This window comes from Aspergillus terreus, genomic scaffold, assembly GCF_000149615.1.
Source record: "Aspergillus terreus NIH2624 scaffold_5 genomic scaffold, whole genome shotgun sequence".
In the NCBI taxonomy this organism is placed as follows: domain Eukaryota; kingdom Fungi; phylum Ascomycota; class Eurotiomycetes; order Eurotiales; family Aspergillaceae; genus Aspergillus; species Aspergillus terreus.
This window is the reverse complement of record NT_165928.1, coordinates 957,419-981,026: the sequence shown is the minus strand read 5'-3', so window position 1 is coordinate 981,026 and position 23,608 is coordinate 957,419. Positions and strand designations below refer to the sequence as shown.

The 23,608-nt window shown below is 55.8% G+C and overlaps 9 protein-coding genes across 9 annotated transcripts; 6 read left to right on the top strand and 3 right to left on the bottom strand.

The window, feature by feature from the left end:
- Positions 1–103: 103 nt before the first annotated feature.
- ATEG_03916 (aldo/keto reductase family protein) lies at positions 104–1,162 on the bottom strand (the record flags this gene model as incomplete). The annotated part of the gene is made up of 2 exons (XM_001213094.1): positions 104–397; positions 458–1,162. The coding sequence occupies 2 exons, from the start codon at positions 1,160–1,162 to the stop codon at positions 104–106; spliced, it is 999 nt and encodes a 332-aa protein (XP_001213094.1).
- A 419-nt stretch (positions 1,163–1,581) lies between these two features.
- On the top strand, positions 1,582–2,670 carry ATEG_03915 (uncharacterized protein; the record flags this gene model as incomplete). Its single annotated transcript, XM_001213093.1, has 4 exons — positions 1,582–1,746; positions 1,802–1,922; positions 1,988–2,100; positions 2,152–2,670. The coding sequence occupies 4 exons, from the start codon at positions 1,582–1,584 to the stop codon at positions 2,668–2,670; spliced, it is 918 nt and encodes a 305-aa protein (XP_001213093.1).
- Positions 2,671–4,637: 1,967 nt separating this feature from the next.
- On the top strand, positions 4,638–5,925 carry ATEG_03914 (uncharacterized protein; the record flags this gene model as incomplete). Its single annotated transcript, XM_001213092.1, has 4 exons — positions 4,638–4,716; positions 4,825–4,996; positions 5,081–5,293; positions 5,385–5,925. The coding sequence occupies 4 exons, from the start codon at positions 4,638–4,640 to the stop codon at positions 5,923–5,925; spliced, it is 1,005 nt and encodes a 334-aa protein (XP_001213092.1).
- Positions 5,926–7,765: 1,840 nt separating this feature from the next.
- On the top strand, positions 7,766–10,423 carry ATEG_03913 (uncharacterized protein; the record flags this gene model as incomplete). Its single annotated transcript, XM_001213091.1, has 1 exon — positions 7,766–10,423. One exon carries the CDS (start codon positions 7,766–7,768, stop codon positions 10,421–10,423), a length of 2,658 nt encoding a protein of 885 aa, XP_001213091.1.
- A 762-nt stretch (positions 10,424–11,185) lies between these two features.
- ATEG_03912 (uncharacterized protein) lies at positions 11,186–14,227 on the top strand (the record flags this gene model as incomplete). The annotated part of the gene is made up of 1 exon (XM_001213090.1): positions 11,186–14,227. One exon carries the CDS (start codon positions 11,186–11,188, stop codon positions 14,225–14,227), a length of 3,042 nt encoding a protein of 1,013 aa, XP_001213090.1.
- An 890-nt stretch (positions 14,228–15,117) lies between these two features.
- Positions 15,118–18,384, top strand: kgd1 (alpha-ketoglutarate dehydrogenase KGD1; the record flags this gene model as incomplete). Its single annotated transcript, XM_001213089.1, has 3 exons — positions 15,118–17,369; positions 17,417–17,790; positions 17,846–18,384. 3 exons carry the CDS (start codon positions 15,118–15,120, stop codon positions 18,382–18,384), a joined length of 3,165 nt encoding a protein of 1,054 aa, XP_001213089.1.
- A 289-nt stretch (positions 18,385–18,673) lies between these two features.
- On the bottom strand, positions 18,674–19,684 carry ATEG_03910 (NADP-dependent oxidoreductase; the record flags this gene model as incomplete). The annotated part of the gene is made up of 1 exon (XM_001213088.1): positions 18,674–19,684. The coding sequence occupies one exon, from the start codon at positions 19,682–19,684 to the stop codon at positions 18,674–18,676; it is 1,011 nt and encodes a 336-aa protein (XP_001213088.1).
- A 291-nt stretch (positions 19,685–19,975) lies between these two features.
- ATEG_03909 (dihydrofolate reductase family protein) lies at positions 19,976–20,557 on the bottom strand (the record flags this gene model as incomplete). The annotated part of the gene is made up of 1 exon (XM_001213087.1): positions 19,976–20,557. The coding sequence occupies one exon, from the start codon at positions 20,555–20,557 to the stop codon at positions 19,976–19,978; it is 582 nt and encodes a 193-aa protein (XP_001213087.1).
- A 577-nt stretch (positions 20,558–21,134) lies between these two features.
- ATEG_03908 (putative PHD finger domain protein (Ing1)) lies at positions 21,135–23,136 on the top strand (the record flags this gene model as incomplete). Its single annotated transcript, XM_001213086.1, has 4 exons — positions 21,135–21,506; positions 21,574–22,226; positions 22,273–23,027; positions 23,078–23,136. The coding sequence occupies 4 exons, from the start codon at positions 21,135–21,137 to the stop codon at positions 23,134–23,136; spliced, it is 1,839 nt and encodes a 612-aa protein (XP_001213086.1).
- Positions 23,137–23,608: the final 472 nt, after the last annotated feature.

The following is a 23,608-nucleotide window of genomic DNA, read 5'->3' as shown; positions in this document are numbered from 1 at the left end:
TGCATCCGGTGGAGGCCGGCAATGTGACTAGCTTTACCGTACGTTTAAGCCCATTCACAGATAACAGGTATATTTGTCTGCTACTCAAATGACATAGTGGCGTTTACGTCCAGAGGATCTCATCGCTCATTCCGACGATCTGACGATCTCCTACAATCTCGATCGACGCAATGATGGCGTCCAGCGCCGCCTTCTCTGCGGCTGAAAGCTCTATAATGCTGCAGTTTTCTTCTACTCGGGAAGCAGCCGTGGCTCCTGGAATGGGAATAATGTTGCCACACTTCCCCTGGTTTGAATGTGAGCGGATCCAGGCAAGAGCCAATTGCGCCGGCGTGACGCCACGCTCTTTGGCAATAACCTTGACCTTGTCGACCAGTTCGAGGTTTTTATCAAAGTTCTACCTTTCATTAGTTCTTCTACGTCAGATCGAGCTGAGGGATATGAAAGATCGACGTACCTCCGGTTGGAATCTACCAAACATATGGCGCACGTCGCCTTTGGGAATATCCTCTAGCTTGGTGACTTGTCCCGTCAGGAACCCATAGCCCAGCGGAGCGTACGTGAGGATCGTAATTCCATGCTGCTTGCACGCCTCCGCTACGCCATTGGTGAGCATCTCAGTGCTCCACAGCGAAAACTCGATCTCAACAAAGCTGATCTGGTACACAGCAGCTGCACGATGGAGAGTCCGGGCGCCAACTTCCGACAAGCCCACGGCATCGATCTTGCCCTCCTCCACGAGTTCCTTGAGGGCACTCACGGTCTCCTCGACCGGCACGTCCTTGTCTATGCGGGCCGGGCCGAAGACGTTGATTTTCTTGAACTCGCCGAGGATGGCCTGGCACTCTTCGTAGCTGGCGCGCACACCGGCCCGGGTTGTCTGCGGCTTGAAGTTGACGGGGTCGAAGCACGCACGAATGAAAAGCTGGACCTTGGGTGCGTCTTCGGAATACTTCTCAAAGTATCGGCGCAGCAGCCACAGCCCAGCCGTGGGAGGCTCCGGGTCCATGCCGTAGATGGAGGAGCTAGACCAAATGGTGGCGCCACCCGCAATGGCAGCTTTCATGGCGGCAAAGGCTTGCTCATCGGGGGTAACCTTGGGGCGCCATGTCATGCCTAGGAGGCCGAAGCCGGTGCGGGGGAGGGATTGGGAGACGGTCATAATGTCAGTGCTAATCTTGATTTCACGGGGGATTGGACTTTGAAAGCAGGAGCACAGCTGGCCATCTCAGTTCCAGTAGCACCTTAGCGACCATATTTATAGAGCCGTGGGGCACCAGGCAGGGGATGGGGCGGATTTAGCCCGGACTTAGTTGTAGTTCCGTAGTCGATATCCGGATGCCACCGCATACGGAGTAGCTCCTTGGCTCGAACGCGAATGTGGGTGGTTCTGAGCTCTACTAGCCTTGCGTTGGCTTCCTGCTGGGGCTGGGTACCTAACAAAGGGCCCCGAGTAAAGGAGGGCCGAGTAATGTAACGTCCAGGAGGTAGTGGTTGTCGCGGCAGCCCACTTCCAGATAAAGAAAAAACGCAGCCCACTGGTGGACAGCTCAGCACGTTGCATATACCAGATCAGCAACGATGGCCACTCCTGATATTGCTACTTTTCTCCAACAGATTGACGCCGTGCTGCAAAAGCAGCCCAAGCTGCCGGATGAGGAGCGTTGCCGGTTGCGCGAAGCCGGCCGCAAGCTCAGCCTCGCCATGGAGATCCCTGTGGACAGCAGTCATCGGATAGCATATGCAGTAGGTATTGGGCCATGCACTATGTACTAGAGAGCTACAATAACATCCGCTGTAGCCCTTGCAAGTGGGCCTCGCGCAGGTAGGCGTAGATCTCCGGCTGTTTGAGATGATTCGCGACGGCCTGTCATCCCAGGCTCAGCTGGCCACCGAAGCCAAGGTCGATCCTGTTCTAATGAGTAAGTATCTGCCGCTTTGTGATCCTCCTGGCTATGTGAACCACCGCTTATTGTTTGTTCACTAGGGAGGTTGCTGCGGTATTATCAGTCTGTGGGTATGATATCGCAGCTGGACACCGACATTTTTGTTGCCAACAACGTCACAGACGCCCTTGCTTTAGAAATGGGAAGATATGGGGTATACATGCAGTGGGAATACCTTCCACGCCTTTGAACTTGTGGATTACAGGAGGGCAGAACGGATGTCTTAGGCCGGTCCATGCTGGCCTTCCCCCACTTCCTGCGCCGCACCAACTACCGTAACCCTTCTAACCCCAATGAGACGGCCTTCCACCTGGGTATGCAGACCGACCAGGATCTCCTCAAGTGGCTCGAAAGCCACCCGGACTACTCGGTCAATTTCAACATGTGGATGTCCACCCAGCGGGAAACCAAGCCTATCTTCCTCGATGTTCTAGACTTTCCCAGTAAGATAGGTCCATCAGACGAGTCTACCGTGCTCTTTGTCGATATCGGCGGGTCTAGAGGTCACCAAAGCATTGCAGTGAGACAGCCATACCCCGATCTCCCGGGGCGAATTATCGTCCAGGACATTCCACGCGTCGTGGCAGAGGTGACCGCGAACCCACTGCCCGGCTTTGAGAACATCGAGATCATCGAGCACGACAGGTTTACGCCGCAGCCTCTCAAGCTGAGGCCGCGCATGCCAGCGCAAGTGCCACCAAGGGCAAGGCAGCGGTCATGTTGAATGACTTGGATTGAATAAAGTAGCGATGAATAGCTGTTTGGTTGGAGGTTGATGAGTTCTCTTTTCGAGACTGGCAAACACGAACTTTACATACTCGGCCGTCAGTCAGCCTTGCAAGACAACGAATTATTACGACCAGAACGTGGCCTGGCCTCCCTGTCCCCTCCCCTGGCTATTTTCCACGAGGCTGATAACACGATGCTTGCTTTACGCAGGTACTGGACTGTGAGCCTCATTAGGGTATGCCTGAATGCATGGCACCCTGGGACTGTTGGCGGATGGCGGACACGAGTAAGTTGGATACGGAACCCGATCTGCACGAGTATCCCACCAGTAAAGAGCAGTTAGCAACTACATACGGAACTTTTGAGCGGTCATAATGGTGGGTTTTCTAACCGACAAAGGAATCGCATCCTTGTTGGTAGCAGCGTAGCTCCTCGGCATCGGAGGGTCACAGGCCGGGAATGGACTCATAGAGTCTCTGAACGAGATATTCGATTCCACGCGTGAGATGAGAAAGAGACAAGAGGAGAGTGGGAGTAGTAGGGAGCACACGCTTTGTTCTTCTGGATAACTGGGTAAATAGGTGGCCATCGGCATAGTAGCCTGGATTCAATAGACGGTAGAAATCAAGTACATAATAATCCTTCAACAAGGATATTAGCTGAAGTTCAAGTGAAGTAATAATTCAATCAATTAATGGATAAACGAATGCATAAAATAGGGATAATAGTTCGATGGCTCAGCTCGGTAGTTGCGTCGTGCTAATATCCGGTCCGGCTGAAATTTGGGAGACACTTGAACGCTTATAAATTGACCTAACAAAAAGAAGAGCCACATTAGCTACTCCTACCCTTAACGGCCATTAAACGTACGCCCTGCACTACGGTGTTTCCACAAACAAGCACACTCCAGCCCACTCTGACACTCTGACACTCTGCTATCAAAGGCCCCAATCCCCACGGGGAAGCAGAAATCTGAGATGTAGATATGAAGCGCAATGGCGCTGCGATTGATATCATGTCGGCAAGGCCGAGGCTAGGTAGAGCTGAAACTACTGCAGCATCACCACACAGCAAGGGTAGGATGATGTATCCAATGATTGTAACCACGCTTGCAGCGCGTATTCCCGAAAAGAAGTTGGGTATTGTGCATATTAATCATCTCATCGCCAAGCCTGGGCTTGTAATTTATGTATATTTTCTTCTTGATCGGATTGAGGCTGCCCGTTCTTGTGGCCATCTGCCCCTGCCTTCATGCAGTTCGGCACCAGGCTAGAGGCGCTAGAGGCGCTAGAGGCATGAGACCCCAGGCGGTACCAAGCCACCAGATCCTGCCGGAATGGGGCAGTTCTGTCCCATTGGGCTTCCGAAGTATAGACGCATCAGCACTAGCGGGCCGACGATGCGGGATGCTGTTTAGGAAAGGTAGAAGGTAGAAGAAGGGCTCGCTTACGCTGTTCGGAGTACTCGGAGCTCTTTAGTTCGATCTTGAACATTCAGCGTCACCCAATGATGTTGGTTGCCTATATCAAAGGCGCATTCACAATTGTTAGAGCTTACTGTAGCCACCCTGCGCCTAAGCTACTGCAGATTTAGATGATATAAGTGCTTATGGATAACTGCAACAAAAGCCATCCAGCACTGCATAAAGCACGTATGAAGATGGCTGCTTACTATTATTTTAGTACGTTATCAAACCAACAAAAGCGTTGTCGATGTAGAGACAGGCCTCTTTCTCTAATATCATCCTTCCCCCACCCCTCCCCCACTGTCCAATTTCTATGGACTATTGAGAAGCCAGCCACCAGAAGGTTTGACACAGTTGCTGGCTACACTACACCCACAGGATCCTTCGGATCCTGTTACTTTGTTGGACATTTGGTTTAATCGAGTTTCCTATCCCTTTCTGCGCCTCTATCTGGAGCGCTCAGGTGCCAACTGGGTGATTCAGACGTGGCGCCAACTATGACCACACAAAAACGACGATTGTGGACTGAGCAAGAAGATAGGATTCTCCACAAAGAATCAGAGTCACAGCTTATAGGTAAGTCCGTTGTATTATCTCTGTTTGTCTTGTTGTTGTCTTCGACTTTTTAATGCCCGTCTCGATTCTCCGATGGGACTCCCTAACAGAATCTAATATCAATTGCAGGAGCAGAAGGCAGAGTAAACGACTGGAATACAATTGCTGCAAAGCTTCCAGGCCGTACGAACAAGGACTGTCGTAAACGATGGCACAAGATCGGCCCTAATATCCGAAAGGGCACATGGACAGCAGAGGAGGATGGCCGACTGCAGGAAGGGGTGAATACATTTGGCTTGAGGTATATCCATCGTCCCCCTTCCTTACTATTATTTTTTTATACGAAACAAAGCAATGGGGAAGCCTAATGCGACTGTGTTGACAGATGGACCCAAGTCGCAGAGGTAGTCCGAACTCGCAATGCAGATCAATGCTCCAAAAGATGGCGATACGCCCTCAACCCCGACGTAAGCCACAGTCCCTGGACTGAGGAGCAGGATGGTACCCTTCTCCAGCGTGTTGCGGAGTATAGTCACAACTGGAGTAAAATCTCGACCACTACGTTTCGAGATCGATCGACGGTTGATATCAAGAACCGGTCCGTCTTTGTTACTCTTGCATATACCTTCTCCTGCAACCTCTTTTTGGGTGAGGTTGGCAATGTCGTTGACGGGACCTGGCGAGCTCAGATACTTTCTCTTACAACGCAGACAGCGCGACAGCACAGCAACCAGCCCTAAGGACCTCTCGAGTATCGATGATGAGAGCCTACCTGAAATCAGCTGGACAGACGCCGTGCCCCAGCAGGAACAGCAAGATACAGCCCTAGGCGGACCAGTGAAGTCGGCCCCAGATCAGACGGCGACGACGACGGCGATGGTTGACTATCAAATTTCGAGAAGCACAGACCTGCAGGGGGATTACGCAGACCTCCTGGTTCCATGCGAGGATACAATGCCAGTGCATACCTCTGATGCGGACTACTTGCAATTTCTCCAGAATCTCGACCCAGCCTTGGTGGTGGACGAGCTTTCGCAAGCCCTAGACGCAAATGCAAGCGACGATTTGCACCCAACTAGGCCGCCGACGTCGTCGACGGCCGAACCTCACAATGGTTCTCGTCTCAGTACGCTAACTCTGGAGGGATTGGAGCCGGACACAGTGAATCTCGTGATAAACACGTTGCTGACTAGCAATTCTCGGTTTCGAATGAAGCTTGATAATAACTAGATCAATGTACCAACCTTAGTATTGTCGACTCACTTAAAACGGCTTCACTCGTAATGAATGTGCTAGTAGATCTGGGACACTTCGTTATGTCTGACAGAAATAGCCTTAATGGATAGAGGGGGTTCAGACATGACACGCGTTCCACAATGCTTGTGCATCCATGCTGCAGATAGAAGAGACCGTAATGCATCAAAGCTCCTGCTGCTTCTTTCCCATCAATGCGGTCCATGTCTCTATGTAATAGTCATCCTCCTCATTCAGAACCTCGTTCTCTACTAATCGGTCAAGGACAGCGAGTAGATAATCGCGAGAATCCCACTCGGGCATTTCGTTACATAGGGGAACCGTTTCCGCAGCATGCTTGACTTTCACAGCCTCGTCACGGCCCAGCACAGCAACAAGCAGGAATTCTAGGGGCTCTTCAGAGTCATTTGAGTCTCTGGCGTCGACGTTGCGTTCGAAATGTTGGGGCTCTCCAATAACATAACTTCGAAAACGGTATAGTCAAAACCCTCTCGCACATATAGTGCCCAACGGTCGTGCGAAGTGCTCTCATCAGGACGGTAGATTGCAACGTGGAGGGTCAGGAACGGCTTTTCCGGCTCCACATGTTATTTGCGTATCTGCTGAATGAGCAGAGATCTTACCATGCAATGAAAGATCAATTTACCCGCTCGTGGACGGTGAAGCGTAGGACGTGGAAGGGAAGGCTCAGGTTCAACAGCGGGTAGACGCTTGTAGCGGTGACGGGGAGGCTCGTCCGAATCGGGAGAACTCGAAAACATATCGAAAACGGATAATAGAAGAAATGCTATAATCAAGTAGAAATAATGCTTGAATAAGAGTGTTGTAACATGGGGGACAGTGAAGCAGAGGAAAGGCCCTCTGACGTACCTAGGTATCTTATAAAGCCAACGACTGCCTTCCTACCCGAAGCTTGGGCGGTGCCTTCCTGTGTAAGACCTGTCCCATCTGATAGCATCCTGGGCTTTGATGGATATGTACCTAAGTAGAATGTTAGGAGTAAGTATCTAGTAGAGGTGGTCTAAACCATTTCCGTAGAGCCGTTCATCCGATATATCGGAGAGGCAGGGCCTGAGATTGTAGCGTGACATATCCATTGCCATTAGCCACGCACTGTTCTGTGTCTACGCTCCTATATACAGTATGTAAATAGAGAGACACCAAGATCGTTTTTTAGCAGGGATGTGGATTTCAGAGAACACACTTGTTCACAGAAGTAGCATTTGGTATCGTCTGCTAGATGAACGACGATGCCTAGCAGTACATCCGTCGGTTTCAGGGACCCTACTGAATAAAGAATTTTCTCATCTTAAAACGTTGACTTCAGAATTTGTCCGACGGTTAGGACACTGGCCAAACGTACAGTGAGTACAGAAATATACTTCAGTAGAATCTATTCTCTTGTTGGGCTATTTTTAGCACGGGTGGATCGGCGGAGTCTAGAGCCGAGGTTTCTGTGGAGTTCATTCTTTTCTTGTCCCTTACTACTATTGACTACTAGTACTGAGACAGTACTCCGTAGAATGGAAGAATCTGGATCAGGCACAGAGACTAACTGTCTATCTCTTAGTCCTCGTACTAGAGTGCCAACTACATTTCCAGGTTTTCTGCTGCTGCATTCCTCTGCCTGATTGGATTGCATCTGATTTCTTGCCTGATTCAGTCTCGGCCCCTTTTGTTTTTCCCTTCTTATCTTTGCCTCCCCCTCTTTCCAACCTCCACGAAAAACTTGATCATCATCATCAGCCTCACTCTCTTTCCCATCTTCCTCTGATGGCCGTTGGATCCTCGTCTTCCCCCTTCACTCCCATCCAACATGGCCTACAATGCCGTCTCCCAGGCCGATCATGAGCTCGCTTCCAACCCGTCCGACTCGGATGATTCCCGCGCCTCTTCGCCGCACCGCAAACGACGGCCCTCCTTTCATCAACTCCCCTTGGACCATGACCATATCGGAGGCTCCAGTTATCTCGAACCAGCCAGGAGCACCGAGGATTCGGGCATGGGCCGGTTAGGGTCGATGATCCGTTCGATAACCTCCACCAGCTACGATATGGTCGAAGAAGACGATTATGATGATCAGCGACGATCGAATAGCCTCCGTCGCGTGCCTCCTCCGCCTCTCGACACCTCCACCGCTGCTGTCGCCCACCACCCTGACTCCCCCGAACCGCCCCTACGATCCCCCATCTCCGACGATCCCGTCCCTCTCAGTCATCCGACGCCCGATCTACAATCCCTGCAAGGTGCCTATCTGAACAATGTCGAGCGCCTCGAACGAAGCGCCGAGCGGATCAGCTCCGCGGACATTGGCTCCGAGATCCGCAAGATAGACCGCGAGCAGAAACGCCGTTCCGCTAGCTCCGTCTCTAGCCCTATCCGCCCCCAAAGCCACGATGGCTTCTACTCAAGACCCATGATCGCCTCTCCTCAGGGGTCCGTCATGTCGGCCTCCCGTCTGGCCCAGGTGTCGGAACACGACCCTCATGGTCCTCTCAATCTCTCTTCGGAACTCATATCTCCTCCCACACAGATGTCGCCCCACGATGGACACGAGGCCCCTTACCACGATGGATATAATTATCTCTTGGAGCATGAGGTGGTCCGACCCTCCTCGGCGGCCTCCAATGACACCTACCAGCAAGCCAGGACATTGTTCACCGATTTCGATGGCGTGCACTACGTCCATGACGAGAAGGGCGAACTGGGTCGACAGGTGTCCCTGCGAAGACCTCCTCTGGCGAGTCGATCGGAAGCCTACCAGGAACCCCAGACGGGAGAGAACATGGTCTACTATCCCGCGCCGGTCCCGATGATGTTGAACCTTCCCCCCAAGCTATCCCAGAAACCACAGCCGTCCCCCGCAGAGAGGGAAAAGCGACGGACACAGATTTTGACCTCGGTTCCGGCCAACCGAAAATCCGCCCCATGGCTCGCTGGACCGCAACAGGGCGACACCGACGAGCCCAAGAAAGAGGACCGTTCCAAGGACCCACCCCCACAACTACGCGCAAGTGCCTTCTTTGAACCACCACCCGCCTCTCTTGATATTGAGGTGAAACAGGCCTCTGCGGTGGCGACTCTGGACAGCATTCTCGATGCCTCTGCGAACGCCCCAGTGACGGCCTTCACGGATCACCCGTATGCGGGCCACCTTGGCTCGGAAGTGTATGGAAGCTCGAAGCCGAAGCCAGGATCCAAGAAACCCGCCTCGTACAGTACTGTCAGCCTGGACAACCGCGAGTCAGATGGGAACATCCGCGACGATGCCTCACACCGCCTCGACGGCCCAACTGAGGCGGAAGCAGCCAATATGCACGAAGGCACCTCACTTCATGAGCCCGGTCGTGAGCGCAGCAGCGATGATGCTCCTCAGGGCGATGAAGAAGCTGAAGCGGAGGATGGATTACCTTTCACGGGCCCTCCCACCACGCTCCTGGCCGAACTGGAGCTCCGGAAACATGAACTGAAGCAACGACGACGCACGGCGGCTACTTCAGTTGGATTGCACTCTACTCTTCTGCAGTTAGATGCAGTGGCCCAGAAACAGAGTGAGCACCGACGACAGAGACCGGTCACCCTGGCCTGGGAGGATCCCGAGGCGCACAAGAACGACAATGATGACGATGAAGACGTCCCTCTCGGTGTCTTGTACCCGGAGAAACAGGCCGCAGTCGACGATCACCGGCCATTGGGTCTGATGGAGAAACGAGAATTGGAAGAAAGCGAACCCCTGAGCCGACGTCGTGCTCGACTCCGCGGAGAGCCTCCCCCACCTCCCCGAACCCCGGATAAGCGTCCCACGACCATGTACTCGCGGCATGCACCGGAGCCGGAGCATCCTGAAAGCGAGGAAGAGGAAGAAACCCTGGCTCAACGGATGCAGCGACTGCGCGCCAAGGACCGGACCAGCACGGCGGCCGAGAGTGAGTTTGCGAGCGAGATCATGGCGGAGCTCAGTCATTTGCAAGAACGCGAGGAGAAAGAGAAGGAGGACGCGGCTGCGCCGGAGGATGAAACCCTGGCCCAGCGTCGCGCGCGTCTTCAGAAGGAAGCAGTGGAGGCTAAACGCAACTCGACCGCCAAGATCCCACGATACCGCCGAAGCATGGCGGATCTCCTGCACGCGCGACGGCCATCTACGATGACACACCAGCCCCGAAACGAGACGCCGGTGACGCCTCGGGGACTGACTCATTCACAGTCCTACGACGCTCGCCTGTCTGTTCACCAGCTGCCCATGCCCGCGGCTCCCCAAATGTCGACGGGATCCCTCCCCTACCAGGGCCACATGCGGAATGACTCCGGTGCACACGGAATGGTGCATCCGAATACGTTCTACACCGATGCCGTTCTCGGGATGAGCCACCTGAGCTACGCCCGGCCTCCGGGGTACGGCGGAAACATGATACGTCCGGAGGTCGATCCGGGCCAGCGCGCAATGATCGACCGCTGGCGCCAGAGCATCGTATAAGATTGCATTGCGTCTGTTGCATTGCGGGTCTTATTTTTCCAAGTGCCGTTGACTTATTTGTTTATTTATCCATTATTTTTAATTATCGAAGTTGTTGTGTTCATGTTTGGCTGTTCTTGAGCGCATTGGCATGGAGCATGAAGGGTGATTCTGTTGTACATTAGCGATGTATTGATTGGCATTGTTTGGCTGCATGTATAGTACGTGTCTATTTTTACTACCTAGTATCTATTCTTACCAATTATTCTTCTCACACGTTCGTTTCCTATCCGAGTATACTACTAGGTGCCTAAGTAACTAGTACTTAGGTACTATGAATGTCCTGCATGTTAAGCTTAATCGGGAGAGATGACAGGTCAACGGTGCGGCACGAGATGGAATGCAATAATGAATGCCTCGAAACGAGGAATGTCGCCCGGATCCGGTACATTCTTCGGTCAAATCTATTTTCCAGTCTGGATCGATCTGCTCTAATTTCCCTTGTTGAGAATGTTTCGTTCTCTTTTCTTTCTTCTCTCCTGATGGCCATCCCGAGACGACTGGTGGTCTGGTCTGCACTAGTTCTGCGGTTGTTCTAAATATACGACCACCACCATCACCGCCTTTGCCGTGCCCCACGCTTCCTCCAGGTAATCTATCTATCGCTATCGATCGTCTTCTTTTCCTCCGCACACCACCATGGACGTCGCTGGCTGCCGCTGAACGGCTTGACCCTGTTCAGAGAGACGCCTCACGGCTGCGCCGGGGTTGTTATTACCAACCATGCCTTCGCCTGCCGTGTTCTCCTACTGGCGTCGCGACCACCGCCGCTCGAGTGCCTCTCCCGTCTCACCTCCCCCCGTGAAAACCGCCAACAACAACCCGCCTCAACTTCCTGCCATTCCTCCCACCGCGGCGTTGAGCGCACCCTACGGCGACTCGTCCGCCATCACCGACGCCTCCAGTCCGCGCATTTCGGGGGATGACCGCTCCCCGGACTCCGAGTTTGACAAAACGGCCGTCACCATCTCCACCACCACGATCGACGCGCCCTCCTCCTCGTCCACCAATCTTGCGGTCCCACAATCGTCGACATCGGACCGACAAGATCGACCGCGATCCAGTCCAGAGGAACGGGAACGTGACTCGCCGCTGACCGCGCAGTCAAATTACTCCCAACCGTCCATCACCCCATCCCGTCCCGATCCCGCCGATGGGGACTCGTCCAAACCCAGCTCTCCGTTCCGGCTCTCCTTCGGGAAAGGCCTCTTGACCTCTCATCCCCACTCGTTGGATAGTCACTCCAAACGATCATCTACTGCAGTCGCGGCTCCCTCTAGTCACCTTCGTTTCAAGGCGTCCCCGGACGCCTCCCCCGCAGAGAAGCACGCTCCGTCGTCACAGAAGGAGAAGGAGTACAAGTATGACGGTACCCACGGCCGCCGACAAGCAGACCGCGAGGTATCAGCGGAACACGGTCACCATAAATCAGGGAAAGCCATGCTGCACCTGCTGAATCCAATGGCGTTGTTGGCGCGGAGACGCTCCTCGCAGATTGCAGGCCTGCGTGCTGAGGACATGCACATCGGTGGCCGGAACCTTGTGCCCGCCATCCCTGACGACTACGACCCGCGGATTCGAGGTAACATTGTGCACGATTTCTCTGCGCCCCGGCCCCGACGCAACTTATCTGCGACCCCGGCATTGCTCCATGAGGTGACGAGTGCGCATGACCGGTCCCAGTCTGTCAGTGGGGTGCCCCCAGCAAATGAGGCGACGCTGCAGGCCGCAGACCAGAGGAAGAGATACAGTGAACACTCTCCCGTGTTTAGGGAGCACTTTGAGGATGACCAGAAGGTGCTGCAGGTCGAGAACAAGGCGTACCTGCAGTCGTCATTGCTGGTTAATCCGTCAGAGCACGCCCGGGATCCTCGTTCCATTCCGGTCTTTGCGCGAAACCTTCCGTCTAACATTCCGGAGGAGAATGAAGGGCCCGGTGCGCAGACGAGCACCAGCCAAGGGCCCCAACCGGCCGCGTCGCAGGACGCAGATACGATCGAGATAGTGCCCAGTCAGCGGGCGGGCTTACCTCGACATCTGAAGAGCAACGCCTCCCGCTTCAGCTTTGATATGAACGGGGTGGAGTCTTCAACCCAGGAGAAACTCCTCGAAGAAAAGCACAAGGAGAAGGAGGCGGCTCGACGGGCCAAGGCCCAGCTCGAGGGGGCCAATTTCAGCGATGAAGAGGATGATTTTGACAACGAGCTCTACGATGACTTGGATGGTCTGGAGGAAAAGATCCCTGGTGTCAATGTGGACGCCGACGAAGATGATGAGTTTGTGAACTTTTCCGGCCCTGGTCACATCTTGAACACGTCCTGGCTAGGTGATGAGCCTCCTACCATGCCCACGCTGTCTGTGCTGGATGTGTCCAGTGTATCGGCTACCTCGAATTTGCCAGATACCGCGACCCCAGCCTCAGGCAATGAATCTCAACAAGACGCTTCTATAAAGGAGGCTTTATCTCCCTCCCCTTTGAACATCTCTGGTTCAAATGGTGCGGATGGCAGCCCCCAGCCGACGCAAGAACTATCGACACAGCCTCCACAAGAGATATCGGGTCCGCATCCACCGCTGTCGCAGGTTATTGAAGACGACGACGACCTGTACTTTGATGATGGGGAGTTTGGCGACCTGACCGCCGAGGCCAATGGCGAAACGTTTGATGAATCAATTTTTGACGATGAGACGAGCCATCTCTACGAGCGCAAGCCGGTCCAACCCGTTCCCGCAGAAACCCTGCCCGAGAATGATGAGTTGAACTCGGACATTGGATACAATGGCGAACTCAAACATATGCCCAGCATGGCCAGTGAATATCACAACACCGTCCCAAGGCAGCATGCCCATGCAACGGACGGTTCCACGAAACTTGCATCGGCCAAGTCCCATGGTGGGGTGTTGTCCGAGCAGAATCTCGAGGCCTTTCACAACGCGTTAGCCCAAGCGGCCAGTCAAGCGGCCACGGAGGACCGATTTGGGCGTAACGCCAGCGTTAGCGAACGCTCATTGGGCGAGAGCAGTATTGGACCGATCTTTGAATCTCACCGGGACCTGATATCCGACACGAACGCTTATCTGGACCAGCCGTCGGACGCGACGGAGTTCGAGGAAGTGTTTGAAGATTTCAGCTACGACGATAACGATGCATTGTTCTACGACGACCCCATTATCGCAGCCGCCAACGCGGAAGCTCTGGAAAACGACGATGAAGGCTTCTACGGCCAGGAATTCGGGTTCTATGCCCAGGCTCACGGCAGCTGCAGCTCCGAGCTCACGAACGGCGGATATTTTGGCCCGCGCGGAGTGGAAGGTATCAATCGCAGCTTCAGCAGCCGGGGAAAGTTCCGGGAACCCAGTCTGACCCCGATCACGGAACGGTCCGAATGGAGTACGCGGAACTCGGTGATCTCGCTGGCGGCGGCTCACGGCGCCGCGCATTCCAACGCCATGTCGAGTCCGGGGCTCGCGCAGTTGGTGGATATGGGGAACATCGAGGATGAAATGACGCTGAGTGCGCTGATGCGTCTGCGTCGGGGCGCTTGGGGTGGGAGCAACGGCAGCCTCCGCAGCAGCAGCGGGAGCCCTCCTCCGCACCCGCATTCCGCGTCAAATCGAGGGAGCTTCACCGGGTTGTCCGATGTGAGCCCTACGGTGTACACCGCTCCTCCAGATTTCTTAGGACCTAGCATGATGGAGTCCGAGAAGGGGTCGACGCAGAGTCCGATCACGCAAGGTCATGACGATTCCACGCTACATGCATAGTACCCGTGTCTGCTTTGTTGATTGTGTTGGATATAGTAATTATGATACCTATATATAATGTGTTTTCCGTTGGTCTATGTGCTGTATTGTTCCGAGTCCGGTTGAGGATGGGATACGCTTTGCAATGTATGTATTAGTTATGAGTGACGATATGGATTCTGTTTCTGCCAGCAGATGAGCTGTGGTCTACCCTTAAACTAGCCTACGATCTAGTCTACCAATAGGTAAGTATATCCCCGGAACATTCTTCAGATGATCCGCAAAAACCCGCGGCGGGAAATGCTCATAGCCGGCTGTGGCGGTGCGAACCGGCGTGTTCGGCCCGCCGGTCGGCGGGCGCCTCGGGCTGAGTCAGCTTTCAGACCGACCGCCTACGCAAACGGGCAGGGGTCAGCCACAGTCGGGTGGCCCGTCATAGCCGTGCTGCTGAGTCGATTTCGGCAAAACCTTTCCTTCCCCCCAGCCTTCCGTCGGGTCTCTCTCGTTCTTCTCTCCTCTCTTCCTGCTGTACTTCTTCTCCCCCCATACTATCGCCTCCCATCGTGGTTCTTTCGTAACCTCGTCTTTTCTCTCTCCCCTCCTGTTTGAGTTGTTAGAGAGTGCGTTCGCTCTCTGATGAGTCCCGTTTCTGTGCAGGTGCTACGGCAAATCTAGTCGACACCTGTATTTCATCGTGCGTCTCTCCTTTGGTCCGCCTGGATCTCTGCCTGAGCTGCTGGCTCCCCCGGTTCAACCACTAACCTCATATGACGGTTTCTTGCAGGCGTTTTAGATCTCTCATAAACCGTTGTATACCTTCGAGTCGATTTCCCCCTTTTTTTACTTTCACTCTTCCGCTCAACGCGCCTTGATCCGGCTTTGTTCCTTCCGCTGTCGGAAAAAATCCCGCAATGTTTCGCACTACAGCCGTAAAGGCCACCAGCATGCGCGGTGCCGCGTGCTCCGCCTGCAGACGCCCTCTCTCCCTTGCCGCCACGGCCAGAAATGCTTCTTCCTACCAGAACACGAAATTCGGCCTCACCGCGCGACGCCCTCTGGCCCTCGTCGACCGTCTCTCCAATGGCAGACGCTACTACGCTGCTCCCGCTGAGGGTGTCGACGCCAACGACTCCTTCCTCCAGGGTAACACCGCCAACTACATCGATGAGATGTACCTGGCATGGAAGAAGGATCCCTCCAGCGTCCACATCTCGTGGCAGACGTATTTCAAGAACATGGAGGATGGCAACATGCCCGTGTCGCAGGCCTTCCAGCCTCCCCCGACCCTCGTGCCCACCCCGACTGGCGGTGTGCCCCAGGAGATGCCCGGCGCCGGTCTTTCTCTCGCCGCTGGCTCCGACGTGACGAATCATCTGAAGGTGCAGCTGCTCGTCCGCGCCTACCAGGCCCGTGGTCACCACAAGGCCAAGATCGATCCCCTGGGTATCCGTGGCGACGCTGAGGCCTTTGGTTACAGCAAGCCCAAGGAGTTGGAGCTGGACCACTACGGCTTCACCGAGCGCGATCTCGATGAGGAATTCACCCTCGGCCCCGGTATCCTGCCTCGTTTCGCCACTGAGAGCCGCAAGAAGATGACTCTGCGTGAGATCATCGCCGCCTGCGAGAAGATCTACTGCGGCTCCTACGGTGTCGAATACATCCACATTCCCGACCGCAAGCCCTGCGACTGGATCCGCGACCGCTTCGAGGTCCCTGAGCCCTACAAGTACTCGGTCGATGAGAAGCGCCGCATCCTGGACCGTCTGATCTGGTCTCACAGCTTCGAGTCCTTCCTGGCCACCAAGTTCCCCAACGATAAGCGTTTCGGTCTGGAGGGTTGCGAGTCTCTCGTGCCCGGTATGAAGGCCCTGATCGACCGCAGCGTCGACTACGGTATCAAGGATATCGTCATTGGTATGCCCCACCGTGGTCGCCTGAACGTCCTGTCCAACGTCGTCCGCAAGCCCAACGAGTCCATCTTCAGCGAATTCTCCGGCTCGGCCGAACCGTCCGATGAGGGCTCCGGTGATGTCAAGTACCACTTGGGTATGAACTTCGAGCGTCCCACTCCCTCCGGTAAGCGTGTCCAGCTCTCGCTGGTCGCCAACCCCTCCCATCTGGAGGCCGAGGACCCCGTCGTGCTTGGAAAGACCCGTTCCATCCAGCACTACAACAACGATGAGAAGGAGTTCAACAGCGCCATGGGTGTCCTGCTCCACGGTGATGCTGCCTTCGCCGCTCAGGGTGTCGTCTACGAGACCATGGGCTTCCACTCGCTGCCCGCCTACTCCACCGGTGGTACCATCCACATCGTCGTCAACAACCAGATTGGTTTCACCACCGACCCCCGCTTTGCCCGTTCCACGCCTTACTGCTCGGACATCGCCAAGTCGATCGATGCCCCTGTCTTCCACGTGAACGGTGACGATGTCGAGGCGGTCAACCATGTGTGCCAGGTTGCTGCTGACTGGCGTGCGGAGTTCAAGAGCGATGTCGTCATTGATATCGTCTGCTACCGTAAGCAGGGTCACAACGAGACCGACCAGCCCTCGTTCACTCAGCCTCTGATGTACAAGCGCATTGCCGAGCAGAAGAACCAGCTCGACAAGTACGTCGAGAAGCTGATCGCCGAGGGTACCTTCACCAAGGAGGATATCGACGAGCACAAGAAGTGGGTGTGGGGCATGCTGAACGACAGCTTCGACCGCAGCAAGGACTACCAGCCCACCAGCAAGGAGTGGCTCACGTCCGCCTGGAATGGCTTCAAGACCCCCAAGGAGCTGGCCACCGAGGTCCTGCCTCATCTGCCCACCGGTGTTGAAGCCCCTGTTCTCGCGCACATTGCCGACATTACCAGCGGTGCTCCCGAGGGCTTCACTCTCCACCGTAACCTCAAGCGTATCTTGGCCAACCGCAAGAAGGCCGTTGATGAGGGCAAGAACATCGACTGGTCCACTGCTGAGGCGCTCGCCTTCGGTTCCCTCGTCAAGGAGGGATACCACGTGCGTGTGTCCGGTCAGGATGTTGAGCGTGGTACCTTCTCCCAGCGTCATGCTGTCCTCCACGACCAGGAGAACGAGAACACCTACACTCCCCTGCAGCACATCTCTGAGGGCCAGGGCACCTTTGCCATTTCCAACTCCTCTCTGAGCGAGTTCGGAGCGTAAGTTATTCTCTCCACTAGTTGTGATATTGAGCTAACGTCTGCAGACTTGGTTTCGAATACGGTTACTCCTTGACCTCTCCCAACGCCCTCGTCATGTGGGAGGCCCAGTTCGGTGACTTTGCCAACAACGCTCAGTGTATCATTGATCAGTTCATTGCCTCTGGTGAATCCAAGTGGCTGCAGCGCTCTGGTCTCGTCGTCTCCCTGCCTCACGGTTATGACGGCCAGGGTCCCGAGCACTCCTCCGGTAGAATGGAGCGTTGGCTCCAGCTCTGTAACGAGGAGCCTCGCATCTTCCCCAGCCAGGACAAGCTCGACCGCCAGCATCAGGACTGCAACATGCAGATTGCTTACATGACGGAGCCTTCCAACCTGTTCCATATCCTGCGTCGCCAGATCCACCGCCAGTTCCGCAAGCGTATGCCTGCCCTCTCCCTTCTTTTGACGGTGTTCGATAAACTAACTTTATATAGCCCTCGTGATCTTCTTCTCCAAGGCCCTTCTCCGTCACCCCATTGCCCGCTCCTCGATTGAGGACTTCACCGGCGACTCCCACTTCAAGTGGATCATCCCCGACCCGGCTCACGGCACTGCCATCGACGAGCCTGAGAAGATCGAGCGTGTCATCCTGTGCTCTGGCCAGGTGTACGCCGCTCTTGTCAAGCACCGTGAGGCTAACGGCATCCGCAACACCGCCATCACCCGTGTGGAGCAGCTCCACCCCTTCCCTTGGGCCCAGCTGAAGGAGAACCTGGACAGCTACCCCAACGCGCGCAACATCGTGTGGGCCCAGGAGGAGCCCCTCAACGCCGGCCCTTGGAGCTACGCCCAGCCTCGTATTGAGACCCTGCTCAACGAGACGGAGCACCACAACCGCCGCCATGTTCTCTACGCTGGTCGTGCCCCTAGCGCGTCCGTCGCCACCGGTCTCAAGTCGGTCCACCTGAAGGAGGAGCAAGAGTTCCTGGAGGAGGCCTTCTCCGTCCACCAGGAGCGGTTGAAGGGTGAGTAAGCGATGGCGGGGGAATGGATCTATGGTCGCATGTTGTAGGTGCCTTCTTTTGTGTATGAAAACCTTTTGTCTACGTGTGGTTACATTTCCTTTGTTAGCAGCATAGTGTACGACGTGTTGTCGTGTTGTCGTGCTTGTGTCAGGGCTTTAGTCTGGCACATGTTCATGGTCTGGCCTGTCTATACCTCGCATGTGTCTTGCGTCTGTAAATTAAGGATTGATATAATATTGATTGGTATGTCGATGCTGAGTTGAGTGATCAATGTGGTACATATCTCAAGTAGTATGTTCAAGTCGTAGACCTGTTCAACGACAAGTCTAAGATGATCTTTCCTCTCGCATGGCCTTGATCCAATCTCTCAAATGCAGGACGGAACTGTTCCAGAGGCCACACGCTGTCCACGAGTGGCCGACACTTCCCATCCTCGATCAAGCGCGTAATCTCTCCCAGCTGTCTCGAATCCGGCTGCATGATGAAAAACAGATCCTTTGCCTCCACCTGACATTCCTCAGGTCGAAGCGACGCCGGCGGCTGGCAGATACTGAGCACGGTGCCCCCGTCCTTGACACACCACCACGCATCCTGCAGAGCCGTGCGTCCGATGCAGTCCACCACGATGTCCACCTTCCGTGCCCCATCCTGCTCCGCCCACTTCCTAAAATCGACCGTGCGGTAGCTGAGCACCTCACTCACCCCGAACGACTCAAGCAGCGCCTCATTCTCCGCACTCCCACACGTCCCGACGACCTCGACCCCGAGCAGCCTGGCCAGCTGCACAACCCACACACCCACACCCCCCGCAGCCGCCGTAACGAGCATCCTCTTCCCGCTCCACGCCTCCCGCGCAGCATCAAACCCCTCCACCCCCGCAGGTACAACCCCCGCCTGCACAAACAGGATCTGCCACGCCGTCTGCGCAGACACCGGCACCGCCGCCGCCTCGACCCAGCTCAGGTTCTCCGGCTTGCGCGCCAGCTCGTCGCCGAGCGCGATGGTGTAGTCGCGTGCGTTGCCGGGCCGCGCGTAGCTGGTGCGCGCGTAGACCGCGTCGCCAGGCTGGAAGCGCGAGTTTGGTGGCGCGGTGACCACCGTGCCGGCCATGTCCGGGCAGGGGACGAGGTCGCGCGGGGTTGGGGGCGGGAAGTAGCGCGGCCAGAGGAGCTCGCCGGCGCAGGGGGAGCAGGCGTGCACGCGGATGAGATGGGAGTCTGTTGAGGGGGTGGCGGTTGGGGTGGGTGTGCGTTGGAGGAGGAGGTCCGGGGTGTTGGATTGGGGGGTGGGTTGGAGGAGGGTGCGCATTGTGGAAGTCATTGTAGTGTAGGCTAGATTGGAGGGGGTGGAGTAGATGGGAGCTGTGGTGGTGGGTTGAGGGGTTTATATGCCTGTTGTCGTTGGTATGACCAGTTGCCTATTGCGGGTATATCGATAGCCTAATGGTACTGGCCCTGTGGATAGGCTATTGGGCTTAAGGCCTAGATGCGCCACTTCGTGTTGGATCTTGGTAGTTGGCTGTCATATAGGTTATTCTAGGTGTTCGGACATCATCAGTGCAGACATCTATAGTTACTACTAGACTAAATATTGATAGTTCTAGTGCACAACTTGATACCACGTCGAAATCATCCCATCCTCAATAACATCCACCCCCAACAACCTCAACTCAACATCCTTCTCCAACCCCCCAAAAAGAGGAATCCCGCGGCCCAAGAGCACCGGCGCATGCGTAACCACCATCTCATCGACCCAGCCTCTCCGCAAGAACTCCTGGATGACCAGGCCCCCGTCTACATACACAAGCTTCATGTTTTCTCTCTCAAAGACTTCGGCTGCCTCATCCACCGATCTGACCACCTGCACGGACGGAGGTAGCTCCATTCCGCCAGCAGCCAAGGTCGAGCTGATCACAAAGGTGCGCTTCGTATACGGCCATTCCCCGAACGAGGCGATCTTTTCGTAGGTCTTGCGGCCCATCGCGATGCATTCTATGCGCTGCATGTTCTGCTCGATGCTGTCGACTGTACGCTTGTCCGGGCTGGTAGGCGGGACATGTTGCTGACTTGGAGGTCGAGGAGAGGGATCGGTCAGCCAGAGAATATCGCCGTCTGGTCGGGCGATGAAGCCGTCCAGGCTGGTTGCGATGAAAACACGGCCTTTCCAGGATCTGTGGGGCATTTTGTCCATTAACATCCAGATAGGATAGTATGAATGGTATCGGGAGTCGACTTGTAGCTGCTCAAGTAAGTGCCAGTTATATGCACGACTGTGACTCAAACGAGTGACACAATGTGAACCCATTGGTTAGTAGCTCGTATTTATGTCTTGGACCTAATATATCAGATCTTCCTGGCTTGGTTGACTTGGCGACTTAACATTCTTACCACTCTACTACTGGCATAATGCTGGCTTGGGGCCTTGGTCATTCTTTCAAATTGCACTAATACAATCTCTTAGCACCAATAATAGTCAACTCCAAATTGAAGTCTAGTATATGTCTTTGACAGTGTTGTATAGATCTATGATGTAAACCACGTGACATTTACTGCCTCAGGCCGAAATCACCTGATGGCTGGCCCAAAGGGGAAAGGTCTTCTCCGCACGCTTCTTCTGCTTCACTTCTCTCTCCTCTCCTCTGTCCATGTTGCTTCTGCGCTGGAGTCGGCGCTGTTCTATCCTTGTTGACTGTTCCCTGTTCCCCGATTGAGTCTCTCTTTTTTCTCCCTGATTGACTGATTCTGCATCCATTCTGCTCATGTCCGTCTCAGCCGTCCACCAGGGCCCCAGTGCCCGTCAATCGGCGCGCCAGACACGCACCAACCCATCTCGCACCTCCAAGACGCTGGGACGTTCGTCATTTGCCTACGGTCATGGCGACACCCCTCCTACCCCGGTGCCTCATGGCTTCTACCCGGCCCTTACCCACTTCACCGACGCCATTACCGCCCTCCCTCGAGAATTCCGCCGACACAATTCCCTGCTGAAGGAGGTCGATGCAAAGGCCTGGGCGCTGGAGGACACCCTTCTGCAGTTGCTGAAAGCCTCGTCCGAATGCCCTCCAGTTCCCTGTCCGGCGAACCCCGCGCCTATGATCGGTGGTGTCGTGCGCGAGGACCTTCTCCCGGTGGTAAGCTTGTCCTACAATCGGTGAAAGAAGTACACCGTCGACCGTGAGCTGACGTCTATCCACGCAGAACCTTTCTCAACCCCCCGAATCCGAAGAAAGCAAAAACCGCCGCCTCCTCTTTGACCGTGTTCGCTACACCCTCTCCGACCTGATGATGACCGCCGACGAAAAGAACCACGTCATCTCCAACGCCAATGACGAGCTCGACCGCCAGCTCCACCGTCTCGACGACGTCTTCCCCTTCATCGCCGGCGAGATCAGCGACGAGGCCCGTCTGGGCAGTCTGACCCACTGGGCCTACTCCAACCGCAACGCCGCCAAGACCACCACCAACGAGCGCCCGCGACGTGAAGCCGCCTCCAACAAGGACATCGTACACTCCATTCATGAAGCCGAGGCGGCGTCTCGCAGCGAGGCCAGACGCGAGGCCGTCCTGGCCCGCCGACAGCGACGCGCCCACGCCGACTCCGATATGGATGATGTGCGCGCGCGCAAAGGGCAGTCGGGCAAAGCGCGCGCCGATACTCATGGACAGTCGGGGTCGTCTGGTCAGCCGAAGCGGAAGAAAGTCGAGCGCCCACCGCCGGTGGATACGGGGGCGGCCATGGAGCGCACGACGAGTGCTGCGGGGGGTTCCGCAAGGGCTATTTCGAAGGATGGTGCAGAGGGGGCAAAGAAACGGTCTCGGGCGCCGAATGCGAACTCGGCGGCACGGAAGAGGTTAGTTACCTTAATTCTGTACATGGGCCAGTTGCTAACTGGATAGGAACAATACCGGTGCCTCCAACGTCGATTCGCCTGTTATGGTACCCTCCCCTGTGGTGGGGTCGGCCAGCATCCCCCGATCCGCTGCAAGTCCGGGGCCGGGGCCTGCTCGACCGCAGACGTCGCGGCAGCACAACTCTGGACAATCGGGCAACGGTCGCCCGCGACCGTCGTCATCGGCGTCAAACCGTGTGGCTTCTGGAGGTAAGGCGGCGGAGGCCCGTGGGCCCAAGGACACTCCCAGGCTGGAGACGGTCCCTATACCAAACCTCGAGATGCAGCGTCGGGACGACGACGAGCGTGGGGTTCCAGTGTCCAAGCTGGGCGCACCATTGAGCTCTGCGCGCGAGGATTCGGATCCCAGGCCGGCCGAATCTATCGAGCCCGGCGAGACCCCGGCGTCAGGGACATCGAACGCGGCACCCAAGGGCCGGTCGTCGAAGACATCCACGCCAGTGCTGGCCGCGCTTGCCGAGCCGGCGCAGCAGCGGGTGCGGCCGACGCGGAGCACGGATCCGGCGCCGGCGAAACGATCGCAGAAGAAGAACGGGGGCAGCGTGGTGGTGCAGCGCGCGCCGTCGGAGGAGGAAGAGTCGCTCCATGAAGGCGACGACGAGGACGAAGAGGGCGAGCCCCGGTACTGCTATTGCAACGAGATCAGTTTTGGCGAGATGGTGGCGTGCGACAACGATGCGTGCCCGCGCGAGTGGTTCCATCTGTCGTGTGTTGGGTTGACCAAGCCCCCCGGGAAGAATGGTAAGCCTGCCTTTGCCAGCTACATTTGTGGATGTGACTAACGGATGCAGTGAAATGGTACTGTAACGAGTGCAAGGACACTATGCGACGAAGTCGGAGTGGGCGGTAGTAACTTGTTGCATACGGCGTATGATAGTATAGCCTGTTCCTACTTATATACACTTGCCCAGCCATCCTAATGCAGACCCATCATGTCATAACGCTAAATACAGACTACCCTACTCCGTAAAACATCAATCCATCAATCCATCCCTGCAGACCGCCGTCTCCGCTGCCCATCCCTCTCCTGTCCCACGCCACTAGCAGCCGCGGCGGCCGCAGCAACCGCCTCGCCCTCCAACCGCCTCCGCAAATCGCGATACCGCTCCGCATCCGCCGTCCCAGCCGCACTCCCAGTCCCAGCACTCACCCGCCTCCTCGTCTCACGCTCCCCGACCATCCACGCGGGCACCCGCCACCCCGCCGCCAACCCAGGCAGCAGATCCATGCGCCAGGCCCGGCCAACAAACCAGCCCACCAGCGCGGGGAGCAGCATGGTCGGGAACTGCGAGAGGGCGAGCTGCGCCGCGACGAGGTAGGTG